At 40.0% G+C, this 18,360-nt stretch overlaps 1 protein-coding gene across 1 annotated transcript in view; it reads right to left on the bottom strand.

Annotated features, from left to right (window-relative positions):
- Nucleotides 1–6,417: 6,417 nt before the first annotated feature.
- Nucleotides 6,418–18,360, bottom strand: part of PARP1 (poly(ADP-ribose) polymerase 1) — a 28,499-nt gene continuing 16,556 nt past the window's right edge. The window contains exons 13-22 of the mRNA XM_085311483.1: nucleotides 17,238–17,366; nucleotides 14,310–14,393; nucleotides 13,266–13,388; nucleotides 12,099–12,227; nucleotides 11,443–11,541; nucleotides 10,768–10,920; nucleotides 10,315–10,442; nucleotides 9,837–9,898; nucleotides 8,663–8,777; nucleotides 6,418–6,963 (exon numbers count right to left, since the gene is read on the bottom strand). Of these exons, the coding sequence (XP_085167609.1) occupies nucleotides 6,882–6,963; nucleotides 8,663–8,777; nucleotides 9,837–9,898; nucleotides 10,315–10,442; nucleotides 10,768–10,920; nucleotides 11,443–11,541; nucleotides 12,099–12,227; nucleotides 13,266–13,388; nucleotides 14,310–14,393; nucleotides 17,238–17,366 (1,104 nt within the window). The 3' untranslated portion in view covers nucleotides 6,418–6,881. The remainder of the gene's footprint in view (nucleotides 6,964–8,662; nucleotides 8,778–9,836; nucleotides 9,899–10,314; nucleotides 10,443–10,767; nucleotides 10,921–11,442; nucleotides 11,542–12,098; nucleotides 12,228–13,265; nucleotides 13,389–14,309; nucleotides 14,394–17,237; nucleotides 17,367–18,360) is intronic.

Genomic DNA, 18,360 nt, shown 5'->3' with positions numbered 1-18,360 from the left:
GGCCGCGGCGGGGGGAGGGGGGCGGTGCTGCTCCCGCCGCTGCGTGTGTGCATGTGTGGGGAGGCGGGAGCCGGACGGCGCAGCGCGGGGGCCGCTGTGCTCCTGGATGGCGCCGGGGACGGCAGCGCGGGTCCAAGGGTCGCTCCACCGTCGCAGTCCTGGGCTGCAGTTTTTTGAGACAGGTCACCAGCATTTCATCCACCTTCCTCCACGAAGCGAATGTCCCGCCGTGTTTGAGGGCTCAGCCTTCCCTCGGCACCGTACGAAAAATGTTTTCCTAGGACAGCAGGGCTAGTTGTCCTATAGATAAAACCAAAGGAGGGCAAAGGTGAGATGAGGACAACCTCTAAGCAACAAGAAAATCAAAAAATTTTAAAAAGCAGCTCCTGCTCTATAGCACTCTTCCCGAGTGCCAGGAAACGCTCAAAGAGGCTGTTGCATGAAGGTCAAGGTCTCCCTCCTTGTCACCCAGACAGCTGTGCTGTGGGGAGAGCCAAGAGCTGAACTCGAGGGGAAGCTTGTCACTAAACCAAGTCCTTTTGGTCTGCCCTGTAACACAGTCCTAGCTGAATTCCTGCAAGCCAGGGAGGTGGTTTTGCTTGTGTGGTCTCCTTTAGTCTCTGCAGCAAGGTGGATTTTAAATCTGTTTCTTGAATAAAGAAATAAGCGTGGAGATCATAAGCCATAAGCCCCTTCATGTTTAAGGCCTCACTTAYTTGCATGAGTTAGAAAGAGGTAGTGTTTTTACAGTTACTAGTGTCAAAGCTTTGCCACCCAGAATTCAATTTTTATTTCAAACAAGAAAACTCAATTTGAATTTCAAGGCAAATTAACAGTACATCTTAGTCCAAGCAAAGTCAGTATGTGATAGTAAATGGACTGGTTTGCCTACCTGTTTGCATCTCTTTAAAAGCACCTTGGGAAAGTCAGCTAGTTGAAACCAGGAATTCTGCAACATGCAGCAGTGTGGATTTTGTGTTCTGCATTTGCTAATAAAGGAACCCAGCAGACTGGTACACTCTAGCGGGTTGAGAGGAGCTGGATATAGGTCATGTTATTAAACAATTCAAACAAAAACAAAAACACAYAATATTGCCCTTGTGCTTAAGAGGGGGAAAAAGTGAGTTTCCAAGAGGGGGAAAAAATACCGAGTAAAATCCTTTGCAAATTCCCTCAGGGTTTTCTATGGACTAGATAGAACTGTTAGAGGGTGGGGGTTTGCGTGTGTGTTTAAAAAGAGAGAAAGAGACATGAAGCCTAGCAGGCATTTCCACCTTATTTTCCAAGTCATTTTGAAAGACTGTTAACAGAATCTGCCTTCCCCTTAACCCCAAAAGGGCTTAAGACACTTCAGTGAGATAGATGCAAAGGAGTACAGGCATAATAGTAAAACTAGTAACAAAAGCAACAAAAAGTCATCTTTGCCGCATCAAAGACAAACTACACAGCATTAAGCCTTGTACATTTTCTCCCTTTATTAAAGGCATCACCACCATGCAAAAGGAGGCCTGATATCAACTACACCTTACAGGCTTGGATGAGCAATGACATGCTAACGATATTAATACTTTTTCTGTACTTTAGCTAAACTCCCCTTGTTCCAAGAGTTAGATGTTAATGCTCAGCTAAGAGCGGCAACAGTGAGCCTGCCAGTCGATGGAAGACACTGATCACTACTGGGATTTTTACTGCTGTGCTTTGTAAACCTTGTCATCAGGTCTCACTGTGTTGAGAGCAGCAGTTGCTCAGTGCTCCCTGATGCCAGAGCTCTCGCCAAGGGAAGGAATTTTCTGGGGGATGAGGGGGAGGAAAGACAAGTTTTCTACAACAGAATCACATTTTGCAGCACTACTTACAGCCTGAATTTCTAGAAGGAAAAGCAAACAGAGATCTTTGTGAGAAAAACAAATGCCTTTCAGGGCATCTTTGTACTTTGTTATTAAAAAAAAAAAGGCAAAAACAAAAAACACAAAAAACCTAGGAGGTGTTTTTCCCCTTCAACACTTCCCACTGATCATCTTACAAGTTATAGGTCAGAAGGTAGAATTAAGCTCCCAACAGTATTACACCAGATACTCATGCATTTCATTCCAACAACTGCATTCAGAAAATATTTAGCAGAAGCTGTTACCTCTCACGTGATTAAAGAGTAACAATCAGCATTRTATAATAACAATTCCTGCTATAATGGATCTTTTACATTTTAGCCTTTCACAAATGTTGTAGTATTTTTGTATTCTGGGTTTTATTTCTCTTGTACGTGCTGTTTTCAAATCTCTCCCCCTTACACAGACGTACACTTTGACAAAGCTGTATCCAGTGCCATTTGACAATACATAGACAAATACAGGAAGCTTTAACCGCGYCCTTTATCATCTGGCAAATTTGCGGTTTACACTTGGGTGACATGGAAATGGCACAATTAGACTGATACAATGACCAAGAACATCTGTGCTCATTGTTAACAACCTGTCATTAGGTGTTGCTGACTCACCTGCCTCATGCAGATGAAAGAGGACTCTYTAAATTGGCTTTACTCTATTAGCTTTCCCACAGGGTCATGTTAGGCAATTGCTCTAAAGGTGTGTGCCAAAACACTGCAAAATACACTTGGAGACTCCCATTTTCTCCTCGGTTACTGTGGATGACATTCAGTCATGGGTTACAACACCTGCTTAAATCAATCCATTCAGAACCTCATTTAACACAGTGCAGATAATGATACAGCCCAGAGACAGGAGACACCTAGTTGTCCTTTTCTCACCTGCCCCTAGGCAGGCACTGACAGTAGAAAGAAAAGCACAGAGAACTGTCGGAAGCCACAGGTGTGCCCTCCAGGCACTGCAGCACGTCCTCCTGAAGTCTCCTAGCCCTGCAGTATTCATCACTTGCATCATGCAGTTATGATTTGTACCAAAGAGCGGAGGAAGCAGCAGTTTCTTTTCACTGCTTGGGAAGCCAAATTCCTTTTGCTTGTAGAGGCTTCTCACCTTCAGACTGTACTCACATACCTCACATGTTCTGTGAAAGCAAGCCAAAAACACCTAATGGATTGCATGCTCCACACCAAATACAATGATCTCCACACCAAAATAAATGAAAAACAGCAAGCCATCTTTACTGGGACCTCCCCTAGACTGACATCTGTGCGCAAGGCTTTGCTGTGAGCAAGCTGTGGACAAGAGYACACCACCTGAGCGCCTTCCCCATCATCCAGTATGGGCACTAAGGACAGCTGCCAGTGGACACTGACAACACAAGCYGTTGGCACCAACATGCACTATCTGCTCCCAGAACAACCTCAGCAAACCATTTCTTCCTCTTCTATTTCAACAAAARGAATTAGGAAGTGGCACATATGATTCCCCGTGCTTAAGTTGCTCTTTTGAGTRAAAGCACAGCTGAAAGCACGCACTGTAGAGTCTAGCACAATTCATTAAGCGGAGCTGTCAAAAATTGGAGAGAGACATATTAATAAAGTAAAGCCTCCTGAAACACCTTCAAAGGGTAGTGCCCAAATATAAAGTAGTTTTGAGATAAAACCAGAAAAGCCATGATCCTTGTATCTGGAACTTATTTTTATATAAAAAAAACAGTTTTCTTTCATTAAGAGGTGGGGAAGACAATATCCTATTTCCCTTATTTTACTTGCAAGTCAGTAGATACAAAGACCTCAGTGCCTAGGGAATTTAACATGACCAATTGCTCCRTACCAAAGATTCACAACAAATCTTTGCTTTGCCTACATCCTCTGCAACTTTGAAAAACTGCCTCARCAACATTATTTCAGCTATGCTATGCATTTCTTGCTATGCAAGAAATGTAGATGTCACTGCATCTACAGAATAAAAGTTTCTGGAGAAGTAGCCTGGCATTTGTTTGAAAGTAAAAAGCCACACAAGCTCTTGGTCAGATGCACGTACTCCACAAGTGTGGAAACCCCCCTTTTTTTTTCCTTTTAAAAATCCCACAGACATAACAGAAGGAATGAGAGTATAATAGACCAAGGTAGATGCCTCATAGCATATATAAAAGCTATTTAAGCAAAAGTCTAATACTTTTTAAAAACTAAGTGGGATATAAATTGGCAGCCAAAACACTTAACCAGAAAATTAAGTTCACAAAACTCAAATGAAGGAGGTCTGGAACAGTTTTCAACAGCAAAGCCTGAAGGAAAGACCTCAACAGTTCCATACTCCACACTTAAGAGCAGGAGTATGACTTTTTCCAGTACCAGGATGGTTTCATGTACCAAAAGGTCATTTCCACATYTAAACAAACTTCTCCCTCTCCTTTGATTAGAAAGTGTGTGTTATTTCTTCTCAGTAACTCATTTAATGTGTGAACTTGGGCAAGTCACAGACAATTTACATCAATTTTCAATTAGTAAACCTAAGCTGGCTTCCTTCAGTTTACCTAATTCAGATTATAAAYGTATCATCTATCTTAATACTTGCCAGCCATCATACAACAGAGCCCCCAGTCACACTAAAAGATAGCTTTCAATATTTATACACTGCTGTTTCTGATGTTAATTTTTCTTCTTCCTAAGTGAGTTTAGATCAGAAGTCATTCCTCAACACCYCTCCTCCAGAAACTCAGAGGAAATCATGCAACCTGATGTCCCGAATAACTGATTTTTTTGAAGCAGCTTTGACAGAAATGGGAATATCAAATCAACCAGCTCTGCTCTGTGCACATATGCCTAAGATGGTGCCTTCAGTTGTTCYTATCAGCTGCTCTTCTCAGCCAAGCCCTGGGGAGAGGCTGTTTGAACACCAGTTCACAGTAGCAGGGTMTGCTTTCATCAGGAGTGGGCCTACTTTCCAGTCAAGACAAGCTGGCAGGAGAAGCAGCACCCTGAATTTGCATCAGCCTGCCTGGCACAAGAACAAGCACCAGGCTTCGCAGAGGGCCAGGCACACCAGGGCTTTCCTACAGTCCCCGAAAGGTACTTGTTACCTTTTCAGAAAGCCCTATCCCACTGTATCTTCTCCTGCTGCATTTGCTAGGCCGAAGTCAACTTTGGAGATACTTGTTTGTAATGCARGTATAACTTGAGAGTTATACAAGCATCCTGAAATGCTCTTTATACAACTTTGTAGCATAACATTTATAGCTACCTTCTAGGGCAGGAAAAAAAYGGTCTCAGAGCGAAAAGGCACTTTGAGCTTTTCTTGGTATACAGGGTGAAAGAGGGGTCATCATAAGAATCCGCTTTTAATTTCTAGTCCCAAGTTGAACTGAACCTTTTTTTGAGGGTAAAGAGAAATGCTACTTCACAACTGAACTGAACCAGTTCTCACATTCTTTCCCAGAGATTGACAAAACTACACTCAACTCTTAAATGCCTGAACAAGACAACTTTCTGTTGGAAGTGATCATTAGTCACTGGTTAAACTTTATTGAAGAACCACAAGACAAAGGCCACTGTTTTCACTTTCTCTCAAAGCCATGAGCACCAGCATCATTTGATTATTTTCTGTTCAACTGTTCAAGTCATACAACTTACCTAGTCCTTCCATGTTTTCTTCTCTCTGACATCCAATTTGTTCTCCATCCACAACTTCTCATCCTCCTCTTCAAGTGTCCTGGAAACAGCTACACTGTAAACAACTACTTTGGTTTGGAGCTCCTCTTTCAAAAGGCACAAGGTCATCACAACATTTTAGGAAACAGATCTGCTCTTTCCAYGTACCTTACCTGAAGCTGCAGCAGTCTGAGCTCAAAGAGTCATCTTAAGATGAAAGCTTTCCTAGCAGAGCAGAGACTGAATGCACTACTCACACAGAATTGTCCCTGGGGATTAGTCAATTCGTCCTGTGCAACTAGAGGGAAAAYGTGTGTGGTTTGGGGAAGTAATTTTAAAGAGAAAAACTCAGGTCACTCTATAGTAAAGTCTTCTCATATTGCTCAATGGCTTATCGCAAGTGAGTTGGTTTAAGAGAAAAATAACCCACATTAGTACACTTTGAAACTAGTCTCCACTGACATTTCAAGAGCGAGTTCAAGATCACTTCACAGAGTGGCACCATACCTCACTCCAGGCCAGTAAGCAAGCAAAGTTTGTCCTGTTCTGCCAAAGCTCAACTTGCARATTTGTTAGGACTTTGGTCTACAACAACCAACTTACATCATGTTGAAGGTAGGTGTTCAAAGGAGGTTTATTGGGGCTAACATCAAATTAAAACAGCCACAAGTTCATTTTCCATGTTTACCATACCAACTGTTGACAGATGAAGTCTCAGTGGAAAGTCCAAGTTCTCATTTCACCGTGACTTGCTGAAATGTAACTACAGATTGCAATATTTGGCATCTGATCTTCAAAAAGAGATGGCATGTTTAAAACCATTCCACCAAATACATCTAAATCATGACTTAATCAAAACAATTTGGAAGTTTTGAAACATAAAGCTGTTAGTATGAAATTAGCTTTTATTTTTACCTCAAAATAAATGCACATTTAACATTTATTCAAAATGAAAACTGAAAAAAGTATCTTAAACAAGAGGGAACTATAACAGAGCAAACATCTGCAAATATCCTCAAGTTCCTTCTCCTGCTATTGCCCACCTCTGGCTAAAAACACAAGCTTGAGGTTCTTGGTCAGTTTGGTCAATTAAAAGAAACACTTGATAGCACAAAAACTAGAAGTGGTATAAACAAAACCAGGTACTCATTCTCATCAGAATTCAGTTCCATGTGTTGCCACACATTTTTATAAAACTTTCACTAAGTGTTGTACTAAACAGGATTTAGTAACTTCTTCTGCAGTTTAGCTCTTTTGATATCTTGATAAGAGAAGTCAATGCTTAAGCATGTCAGAAGTCAACGCTATAGCRTAACTACAGTATAACTCTAACAGGGCTTCTAAATATTGTTCACCAGAGTGATGTCTTATAGTTGAATTTCAGTTTCAGCAGGTACTTCAGATTTACCTGAGCAACATCATACACAATATATCTGGGAAGAACGTTAAAGAACAAAATATAGATGTTGAGATTAACAACACAAGTTGTATCCCCCCTAGAAATCCCCCCCACATACACACACACAACCCACAAAAAATCCCCCAAACTCCAACCCTTTAAACACAGTCTAACTTCACTTCTGAACTTAAGTTAGCATACAGATGCCTGTGCAATTAAGTGAGCCTAACAGCTCAAACTAGGAATCTGTAAACTTGACCTTCTTTGAACATGAAAGTATTTTATACAATAGTCAGGAACAAATGTAAGAGAATTAGTGCAGCAGGAAATCTGAGGGACAAGCAAGTGGACCGACTTCAATATGGGCTGTACTTTTGTCAGCCAGAGACATAATGCACAATGTCCTCCTCTCTATCTCCATCTGAACAGTGGAGCAAAGTAGTCTCCAGACCCAGAATCCTCAGCTTCTAGTGGTAGGTCTGTTGCTATTTTCCAGCACAAAGTCATTAATTTCCTCTTAATTTCCCCATCTGAAGAAACCCAAACTGAAATCACACAGAGGAGCTCTAAGRTGACTGGCAGTGCAGGAACATTTTATGACTGCACTGCACTTATGTTTCTTTTGAAGACATTTCCACTTGCCTGTCTGTTTCTCAATGCTTTAGGCGACAAACTTACCTCTAGCCCCAAAGTTAGGTGAAAAGTATCTTCATTAAGCACAATGTATTACAAAGTGGATTATTTAAACTAGGTATAGTTAACTATATTATCTTCTATCACCTGCCCAAGACAGATACTGCACTGAAAAAAATCCAAGACTAAAGCCAGTACTGCCTTAAGTTCTGTTGCCAAGACTGCTTGTAAGACAACAACAATTTACCAAGGAAAAAAAATCAGTTTCTAAACCACCCAGAGGTTGTATTAATGGATTATTTGCTTCACTGGCAGTGCAAAGATTGATTTGGGATCTTAGGCATTATTTATTCTCATGACCTTCTATGCATATGGAGTAAATTTATTAATTTGGGGGTACTTCAAACTRCCTAGAAAGAGGCTTAAAGGCTACRCCTCTGATGGCCTCTCTGAGGTTTACCTTAATATTTGCAAAGGGTTTGGGGGAACTCAGGAGAAACCGTGCGACTTCGTCCAGCCCTGGAGCCTTTTCCCCCCATCTCCTCCTGACCAAGCTGGGCAGCCACAACAATAGAGGAAGAAGCCAGGCTGGAGAGACAAGTAAGCGCAGGCTGCGTTCCCTCTCTCTCGGCCTCACACGTATCTGGGCAAGGCACTACTGGGCAGCATCTCCCAGCTACTCTGATCTTCAGGGTAAGTCCCACTGAGGCCTGGAATGGCTAGCTCTACTCTATGCTCCCCCCGCCCAGTTCCCTTTGACCTTCTCAACCCTTTGATCTTCATCCTATTTTTTTTTTATTTAGAGCTTTCTGTCATCATTTGGTCTGTCTCCCTGTCCCCATCCCCTTTTCTTTGTAAAGTAGAGGACATTTGGCTTTGTTAGGGACTGGCAAACAACACAAACAGCCATCTGCTACATGCATTGTTTCCTCTTTTGCAGCATGACAAAGTGTGAAGTTTTAAAATCACCTCCCCTGGGAAAAAGACTCTAAATTGTCCGAGTACTCCACAGGAGACTTAAAAGAAACAAAACACTTTCTGCCACTGCTAAACTCAGTGACACTGAGACACAGTGCAGCCAGCACAGTAGCAAAGGATACTCGTTATACAGGAGACAGGTATCATTAATTCCTGTTGAAATTCCATTCCCTAAGGGAACCTCTACACCATCCAAGGTGGTAGTGGCTGTGGGATCAGGTGCAGTTTTGCCCAAGCCTAGAAAGGTAAAAAGCATTAGTTACAAGTCTAGAAGCAAATATAGACTTTTTACACGAAACAAATGACTTCGCTGGTATTGACAAATGCTAACAAAGAGCAAAAGTATCTTTAAAAAAAATGCAAAGGATAGAGAATATTTATTCAATTCAGCAAAACCATAGCTGTGGTAGTAGTAACTCTGCCACATTAAAAGCCAGAATTTTACTTTCCTTTAATCATACAGGTTAGACAAAACAGATGATCAGACTATCCTTACAGTTCTCATATCCTAGCTCCATTAATGAATACATGCACAYTGTAACATTTTCAAGGAAGTAAAACAAACTAGTTCTTATCCTCTAAACTCAATAATACAAATCTGATTTGGCATTCATAGTGCGAGTAGTATGCATYGTAAAAGATGTTAAGTCACATTTTATTTTATTTTAGGCATCTGATTTTTCAAGACTATCAGAATGAATAGTTTGAGAAAAGCCACTYATTGAATATTACTGTTCTTCCATTTCTGAACAGAAGATAGTCACGATTACCATTTTTTCTTGATTTAGAAAACTATTCTCTCATCTTTTTCAGTGCAACATACCAATACTTTTTGTTGATAGAAATGTAATGAGAACAGCTGTCCCATCTGAACTTTTACTATTAGCCTTTCCTTTCTCTCTGAGCCTCTAGAGCTCTTTGAAAGCTAAACAATTATTCTTCTGATCTACCAAATTTCTCATTTTTCTTCTAAAATACACTGTATTGTCACTTTGAAAGCGAGCAAAAAGTTGGAGAATGCACCTTACTTATTCTCTTATGTAAGACCAAATGAAACTCTCATCCTGAACTTTAGGCAACCTGATAACTTCCTTCTTATGCTTTCTAGTGCACTATTTTCTATACAAAAACACATTTTTATATACATACATACAGATGCAACTGTAAGGCAAATTATGCAAACTCTTGAAGAAAGAACAGCTATGAAATGACTACAGTTCTTTTCACTAAGCAGTTGCTACAAGGTAGAAGTTTGTTGTGAATAACAGATTACCAGTAACAATAGCTAATGCTTACCTTTCACGCTGTGTTTTCCTTTCGGCAACTTTGTTATGTGAGAAGCGTTCTTTAACTCGTACCTAGACAGCACAAAGAACACATAACAGCATTTTACATTCATTTTAAGCCATCTTGGTAAAAAAACACTTTTTTTCAGGCTTCAATTTATAGTGAYAGTGAGTTAATAATAAAGGTAATATAAATTCTACTATTTTGGAACACAGCATTATCAGCATTATTAGAGTTGCGGCATTCCTTCATCTCAGTTACCAATTTCAATGATATTGGCATTTAATACAACATTCTATACCAGCACCACTGACTTTTCTCCTAAATAATTCTTGCTTAAAAAAAAAAAAAAAAGAAAAAGCATACCCACCCCCTCATTTTTTTTTAAAAAAATGCTTTGCTCTGAAGAAAAGGGTTGCTATTTCAGCATCACTGTCTACTGTGGTAAGTTAATGTGTTTGGCAAATGCTCTTCACAAGTTACTTACATATTTCCAAGRGCAACTTCTCCCAGAAGTATTAGACCTATGGGATCAGCCTGAGATGTGTGACAGTAGTTGGCACTCTTGGATACCATGTCTGCAAAATAGATACCCTTCCCAAACATGTAGCCGGTCTGGAAGCAACAAAGAAAGGAGGGAAGGAAAAAAAAAAAAAAAAAAAAAAAGGGAAAAAAAGAGAAAGAGAGAGAGAGAGAAATAAAAAAGATTAGGCTAATAATATAAAGGCAGCATTGAATCCACTGGGGACTCCCAGGAGAACAAAGCTGTGAAAAGCTTTTGCAGACACTGGTCAGCAGTCACTGTTGACATTYAACAGTATGTGCATGTTCAGGGATAACTTGAGGTCCTCCTCACCCAAAAACTCTCATATTTATGCTCTGATGGTGGCCACAGATGGCCACAGGGATGAAAGTCAGAGAAGGCATTTGCTTCACGTACCACAGGAGCTTCAGGAGGAGCTATACGGAGACCCTGTGAGAGGATACCAGCAAAGTTGGTAGTACGGGAACCGTGCCACAGCAGCTGGCGATTATGAAGCTGCTTAAATGGCTTATACCGCTGACTTTCTCCTTCACGTTCAATCCTGAAGATCTTCAGTTCAAAATTGGATAGGAGAGAAAGTAAAAAAAAAAACAAAAAAACACCACATTACCTTCATGCAACTAAGCAGATGAATCACTCAATCACGAATATAAATTAATCTGCCAGGAAAAATGATCTGAAAAGTATTTAGTATTTGCAATCTGCTATGTCATGCTAGCTTCGGTGATATTGTACTTGTTGATTATTCCTCCACCTTCCCTAGGGGATTCCCATGAGACAGTAGTTTTCTGGAAAATCATTTTAGGAACTAAACCTCAGCTTTAAAAGACAATCCCCTCCCTCCACCCTTTCTYTGAGGTCAGTTAAAGCACCCCAAAGGCAAGACACCTTGGTGAGCTTAGACTCATCTGTTTGCCCATGCTTTTACTATCCTTAATCTATCAAACCATTCTTTCAACAAGAGAAACTTGAAAAGCTACTAAAAATAAAGAACCCCTCAAAACAAGTAACTTATGAAAGTAAATTTTTGCATAATAAAACCTCAGTATTCCCCATTCTTCCAAAACTTACATCCACAACTTTGAGGTCATATGCATTGTGAGTAGCAGCATGTGTATTTTTCACATACTGTTTTATAACCTTGGCTTCTTCTGAATCTTTGTCAACAACCTGCAGAGAGTAGAATAAGAAAAATTCCTTTAAAATACAAGCTAGCAGGCCTATAATATTTGAGGATATCCACCCTAAGCTTGTGACTCCCAAGTGTAAGCCTCCTCTGTATTGTATCATTTAGGTAGAAATTTATTCCTTGCTGGAGAAGCTGTGAGAGAGAGCTCTTGGAATCCAAGAATGGTTGATATTAGAAGGCRCCTCTGGAGATTGTTTAGACCATCCCCCCTGCTCAGAGCAGGATYGACTACAACAGGTTGCACAAGGCCATGTTCAGTGGGGTTTTCAATAYCTCCAAGGGTGCAGACTCCACAATCTCTCTCAGCAACCTCTTTCAGCATTTGACCACCCTCACAGTATAAAAAACCAGCCCCCCTGGAGCSTTCTCTCCCAGCTCTCTCAGCCTCTCCTTATACATCAGAGGCTCCAATTCCTTAATCATCTCAGTGGCCCTTTGCTGGACCAGTATGTCCACTTAACAGTTTAGCTGACCTCTTACACTCCAGACTAACAGGTCATCAGTTTGTATTTATGGTCATCCCTTTCATTTCCTTTACCTTAATATCAGTTCGGAGCTTTTCATAGTTGATGTCAATTGGGTCTTTATCTCCATCTTCATTTCCACCTCTGAGAAGGCTGTAGGCAACCTCGATATCAAGCAGGTTATCCAACATCTGCACTTTAGCCTGAATAATTTAAAGAAGTTATCTCATTTGTGCCTTTGAAATGTTCAAGATCTGTGGAACACCCCAAATTACAAAAGCATGTGYAAATCACTGGCAAAGCAGTGCCATCTAACAACACTAAGTTTTACAGTCATCCTGCCAGAGAAACAAGAGAGTTTGGTTAATACAAGGAGCTCAAACAGAGGACATCTGATATTTATTCTGAAGCTGCTAAATAATAATAATAATAATAATAATAATAAAGTTCAGCAAGTTGCCAGTTTGAGAACTCCTACCACATGTACAGCCAGGCTGGTGGAAAAATCTTCCATCAATGTTAGCCTCAGTGATGGACAGGGTTTCCTTCCAATGTTATCTAGCTTTTACGACACTATTCCTTCCTTCCTTCCTTCCCTTCCTCCAAACTCCCTATTATACTATCAGTTTTCCCCTCTTTCATTAGGTTCTAACTACCACTTGGCAAAGCTATGCAATAACAGCATGGGAGCCTTCAATACTCAGGACAGATTTTTCAAGTTGCAGTACTTATTTAGATAGAGAGATGGCAGCTGAGAAACTAGGAAGCCTATTTAGGGTCTGCCAATGACTTCAACGTGGGTTGCAGCATCTCAGCACTTCTGGTRAAAAGAGAAAAATGAATAAATGAAYGCACAGCAAAAAAATCTGGCTTTGAAATCAAAGCTCTGCCCCAGAGGAAAGCTAAGGAGTTACACCCAATACACACTGAAGGTGAGTTTAGTCCAGAGTCTCTGTAGATTGCAAGAGATGCTTCTTTTCAAAAGGTGACTAAACATCCTCTGTGACAATTTTAGTTGCAAGATAAGAAACTTTTTTATTTACTGGCCCTCTGGTAATACTAGGAGTTATATATAATAAAATACATTTCTTGTAGATATCTTAATATATAGAATATAAATTATAAAGTATTCTGAAGAATAACAAATTTATTCACCCCTTTCAAATCTCAGGAATTCTTTGCATTAGATGTYTGATATTAGACCTGCTGCCTACAATCAACATACTGTTCCCAGTCAATACCTGAATGTATTCCAAATTATTTAGGAGAGGTGGTTTCTTCATCCCAAAGTCATGAGGAATCAGTGTATAGAAGCGGTTGGAGAGGTCCAAGATCTGAGATTCAGAACCGCTGTCAGAAACTGCCTAGACAAGACAATACRCAGCAAATGAAAACATTGAGTACTGCAGAAAAGATGTCCACAGCAATAGATACATACAAGATACGCGAAAACTAATGGAAAGAAGCAGCAAACAGTTCTAATGCTGAAACTTGTAAGACTAAAAGGGGCAATACTTAAATTGTTTTTCACATATTAATTCATAATACTTGCACAGAAATGATTTCTGATATTGAGAAAATATGATGAGGATTATGCCTTCTGMAAGGCAGAAGATGGGCTTCTAGATATGAATAGGTGCATGTGTTAGGCAGGTTCCAGTCCATTTTAACAATTCAAGAAAAACTTTTTGTACTTATATCTTGCCTGGGATCCCAAGGGTATGCTGATACACTTTGTAAAAGTTTAGGCATTAATATCTACAGGTCAGGTCATGATGTATAACATTCAGTAATGTCATCAAGTCAGATCCTTCCCTGTTTCAGCTTAACCTGTACTCTCATCCTCAGACAGACTTCTCTGGGGTGGCACCACCAGCTTCTTACTAGATCAAGACGCTGGCTTCCTTTTGCTCAACTCCCATTTATGCCAGTAGCAAGTTTGCCTCAGCCTCAAGCTTGTGCTAGAAAGCATAAAAGATACAAATGCTGCCCAAACTATTACAACAGTGAAGAGAACTAATTACTAACATATTGAAACCATGCCCTCTTCTCCAAATAGTCTACCTAATAGCACAGATCTTTATCCAAACCAAGAACTTAACTTTCTATATAAAAAAGGCTTTTTAAATTGTGCACCCTTGCCCTGTTATCTTTTAAGTTATGCAAAAGAAATGCAATCTCTAACACACACACACACCCCTCCACTCCCCCCTCAGCGATCACCCCTTTAAGTCCAGAACAACTTCTGAATTCCCYCCTTGCTCTAACATCTGCTTCATGCTCACCTGCTGAACCTCATTAAGGATGGAATACGCGCTCTGGATCTGTCGCTTGCTCAGTTTTCCCAGTGGCATCTTCTGTAGGTCAATCTGATGAAGATTTAAACAATTAAAATGGGATTTCACTACAACAAAACCATTGCAACATTCCTTGTCCAGTTTCTAGGAAACAATTCTCTCCCYCTGATAGGAATCACCAAAGAATGGAAACATTTGAGACTTGATATTAATCTCTGTGGATCAAAGAATGATGTCAGAAGGACAGTACATGTTACTGAGAAGTCTTCCTATAAACAAAGACATACTGTAATGGGAAACTAAACTAGCATATTTAAGCAACACAAAAATAAGGTAAGAAGCATCTGATTAAAAGATTAACATMATTCCTGTGTCAGAGGCATTCCTGAATCACTTCAGTAACCACACATTTTGGGCTGACCATTAAAGGGGCAATCTCAATGAAATAATTCTTGTTCATAAGACAGAACAAGCTGCTGTGAAGATCTCCTCTAGATACAGTCTAGACACTCTCTTCCAGGCCTCAACTTTACTCTAATATTACCAAGGGGCAAAGGCAAAGAGTTTACAAGATGCTTCCTACCCAAAAGTGAAAAGAGTAACACCACTAAAAGTGATGTCTTCACTGCCTGCATTTTATCCATTGATTTATTTTAGAAGTTCTTGCTTTGCTAATCCACTAGCAACGTAACGTTGCTACCTCACGATGCAGGCAAATGGTTTCCCCAATGCAAAAGCATGCAAAGGACTCCAGTCCAACTGAACATGTTACAGAGACATTTTGGACTCTAACAATATTCACCATAAACCCTGCAGGTCAAACGAACATTTACTTGAAACAATGGGTTTAAGCTTCAGCTCAAGGACAGGAGAACCTAGGAAACTGAGTATATCACCTACTACTTATCTAAGTTTCATATTATTTGTTCACTGTGAAGCCAGCTGTATGCAAGTCTAACACAAGCTGAATGCAAAAAGCTACAAGAGATTTGCTGTGAAAGCTCTGAAATAACTTTGTATGGAGATTTCTACCCTATATTGGGTGTAGGGGAACTTTCACCTGTGTCTGCAGCTAAGCATAAATATAGTCAGATATTTAGAAAAGCCCAGATGGAGTACAATAGAGAAGCTAAGCTTCAAAACTGATTGCACCTTGGGGATGCTTTTGGAGAGGCATGAAACAAAGGTTAATAACCTGACGTAAAGTAACTTGTAACAGATCTGTTAGTTCCCCAACTTTTTGGGCTAGCAAATACTGCCAACTATCAACCTTTCTTGTTGAGCATCATCCATTCATATTACCTAATTATTAGCTGAAAAAAAACAACAGATTTGTAAATGACATGCTATTTAATACGGATGCACAGAATACCTATACTGAACTGATACATCCCCCAATGACAAGGTCTAATAGACCAGTAACAGCCTCCTACAGAGTTTACAACCAGCCAGAGAGCTGGCGTTTGTTCCCCCGCCATGAGCGGTAGGAGACAGACAGCCCTGCAGAGCTAACCTCCRATACAAAACTACACTGCACCCAAAGCTGTGCCATCAGACATGTCAGAAGAGCCAATGGGGCTGGGCCTAGAACAACGGTACTGATTGCTGCCAGATGTACTGACAGCAGCATGAAGTTACCTCCAGAGCATAGCTGTGTGCATAGAGATTGTCATAAGGGACAAGAGAGACACTCACCCCCAAGCCAGGCAAGACAGGACACTGCACTAGAATAGCACAGACTCAGCGCTCTAACCAGCTGTTTCATGCAAGGCAGTGACAGAGAATTGTATTAAAACTATATACTTGGTGAGGGAAAAGTTTGTCAGTGAAACCTATTGCCATGTAATGGAAGGACTAACAAGCTACTGCAGTTTTAGCAGAGAGAGAGTGTGTCTGGATAGAGTGAAATATATGAGATCAGATTGATTAGAACCAAGCAGCCCTTTTGGGAGGATACACAGAAACCTGTAACTAGGAGAAATATTATTTCCTCTAAAGGAAAATAGCTGTTCAGCAGCAGTGCAGGAAGACAAATCTAATAGGAAGAGTCTCCCATCTGCACTCCCAAGTAGGTGTCCCACAGATCTGCAGCAGGTGTAAATTAACATAGCTTCAACAGATTTCTGCAGAGCTAGATAACATCAGATCATCAGTCCAGAGTCTTTAGCCAGTTCCAGTTACAAAGAATTAATGTTTTAAAAGACTTGGACCTAAACTGTTGAAGATACAGGAGAATACAGTTAACTCAAGGTACTACAGAACATAAGCCAAGACATCTGAAGGCATTTAAGCAAGCTGCACAAAATACAGTGAAGCTTGTTCTGAAGAGGAGAGATACAAAATACTGACAAGAGCAGCAAATAACAGCTATTTAAATATGAAGCCTTAGAGGAGGAAAACTAATCTAGTTAAGAAAACYGAAATTCGTATTTTAGAATTAAATCAGTTTGAATGGCTGTATTCAATAAAAATCTACAGGCTATCTGAACAACAGTAAAACTGTTTCTATGAAAGGAAAGAGGCAAATGATGCTTCCGGACCGTTCTTTGAAAGCCTGTTCTAAGAATGGACCAAGAATTATGGAGGAAAGAAAAACGGAGGAAAAGAGTTATCATTAGAACAAATCAGAAATATTACAAAAAGCTTGAATTTAGCCCAGTTTAGAAGAGGAAATGGACTTTTTGAAAGCACATCATTAGTGCACGTATCAGTTGGCACATATGAAGTCTCAGCTACCTGCTTATTTCCAAGTTAAACTACTGGTGATGCAGTCCCCCTAACTTTAAGACTGTTCTAAAACTCACATTGATTTCTGGCAAGCATGTTGTWCCCTGTATTGCAAAGAACTTGCTGCTGGTTGTGGCGTAAAGAGAGAAAAGAGAAGTAGAAGCAGAAAACGTGAACACGTGTAGTCACCTCAAATTCCACCATTGCTTTCTTCATGCTCTCCACATCAAAGATCATCTTAATAAGCTCCTGGATCGGCTTAGCAAGTTTTGATTTAGTCCCAGCACCCACTGTCAGTTTTCTCACAGCTTCTTCATCCTGGGGGAAAAAGTAGTATCAGAACTACCAAAAAATCACAAAAGATAAAGGTAACAATCTGGCTGCCATGGTAACAACTCAAAATCAATTTATTATATGCATACTATTACTAGCCTAAWGTTCATGGGGAGCGGGGGACACTGCTCTCACATTTTGCAGTGATGGGTGTTTAAAATCCCACCTATTCAGTAACTTGGCACACATATTTCAAGAGGTGCAACAGCAAAATACAGTTTTAATTAATGGAATGTGAACTTTCAGTGTGTATCTCTGCTTCATCTCAAGCAACAGTATTAATTTTTCCTTGAGCATTCTGCTACATAGCGACCTTGGTAGGAGAAAAGATCATGTGTTTTATTTTACTTCACARTGTTTATGATAAAATAATTAGCTTCTCTAAGTTATTTTTTAAATAAAAACATATCATAGAGGAGTACAGGAATCATCAGTTAGTTAAAATATCATTTAGATGCTTCATGGTTAGTGTTTCACCAGTAAAGCATCTGCCAGATGCTTCAAAGCATCACTGTACATTGCAGTTTAACAGACACTTTGTTGATGCAATGTTTTACAACATTCAAATTGCCAGAAATAATGCTAAAATATCAAGTGCTTCAAACAAAGCTGACACCCAGTCATCTGGCCACGGAAAAAATGCAGTGGCTAGAAAATACATTCTCATATTAACACTCAATTATTTCATCTAAAGATAGTTTAAGCAAAGGGTAGGTCTTTAAATAAACACAAACACCGATGGGGCAGAAGAAAAAATTCTTATTTAGCTTAGCTATCTAAATAGCCAAATCTCACTGGCAATGAATAACTTCTCTTTTTCAGTCTGTTCAATACGTGCACTAAGCGGAATGCTGCAGAGGATTTGCTTCACTATTTGGGAGCATTTTTGATGCAGAAGACAGATAAAAGGTATCTATTTAAAATAGAATAAAACGGCGGTTTCAGACCGGCAAGCATGTGAAATTGCCGTTGAATTAGT

The sequence above is a fragment of the Rhea americana genome, unplaced genomic scaffold (genome assembly GCF_003343005.1).
Source record: "Rhea americana isolate MKP2758 unplaced genomic scaffold, rheAme1 scaffold_109, whole genome shotgun sequence".
In the NCBI taxonomy this organism is placed as follows: domain Eukaryota; kingdom Metazoa; phylum Chordata; class Aves; order Rheiformes; family Rheidae; genus Rhea; species Rhea americana.
This window is presented reverse-complemented; position numbering and strand designations above follow the sequence as displayed.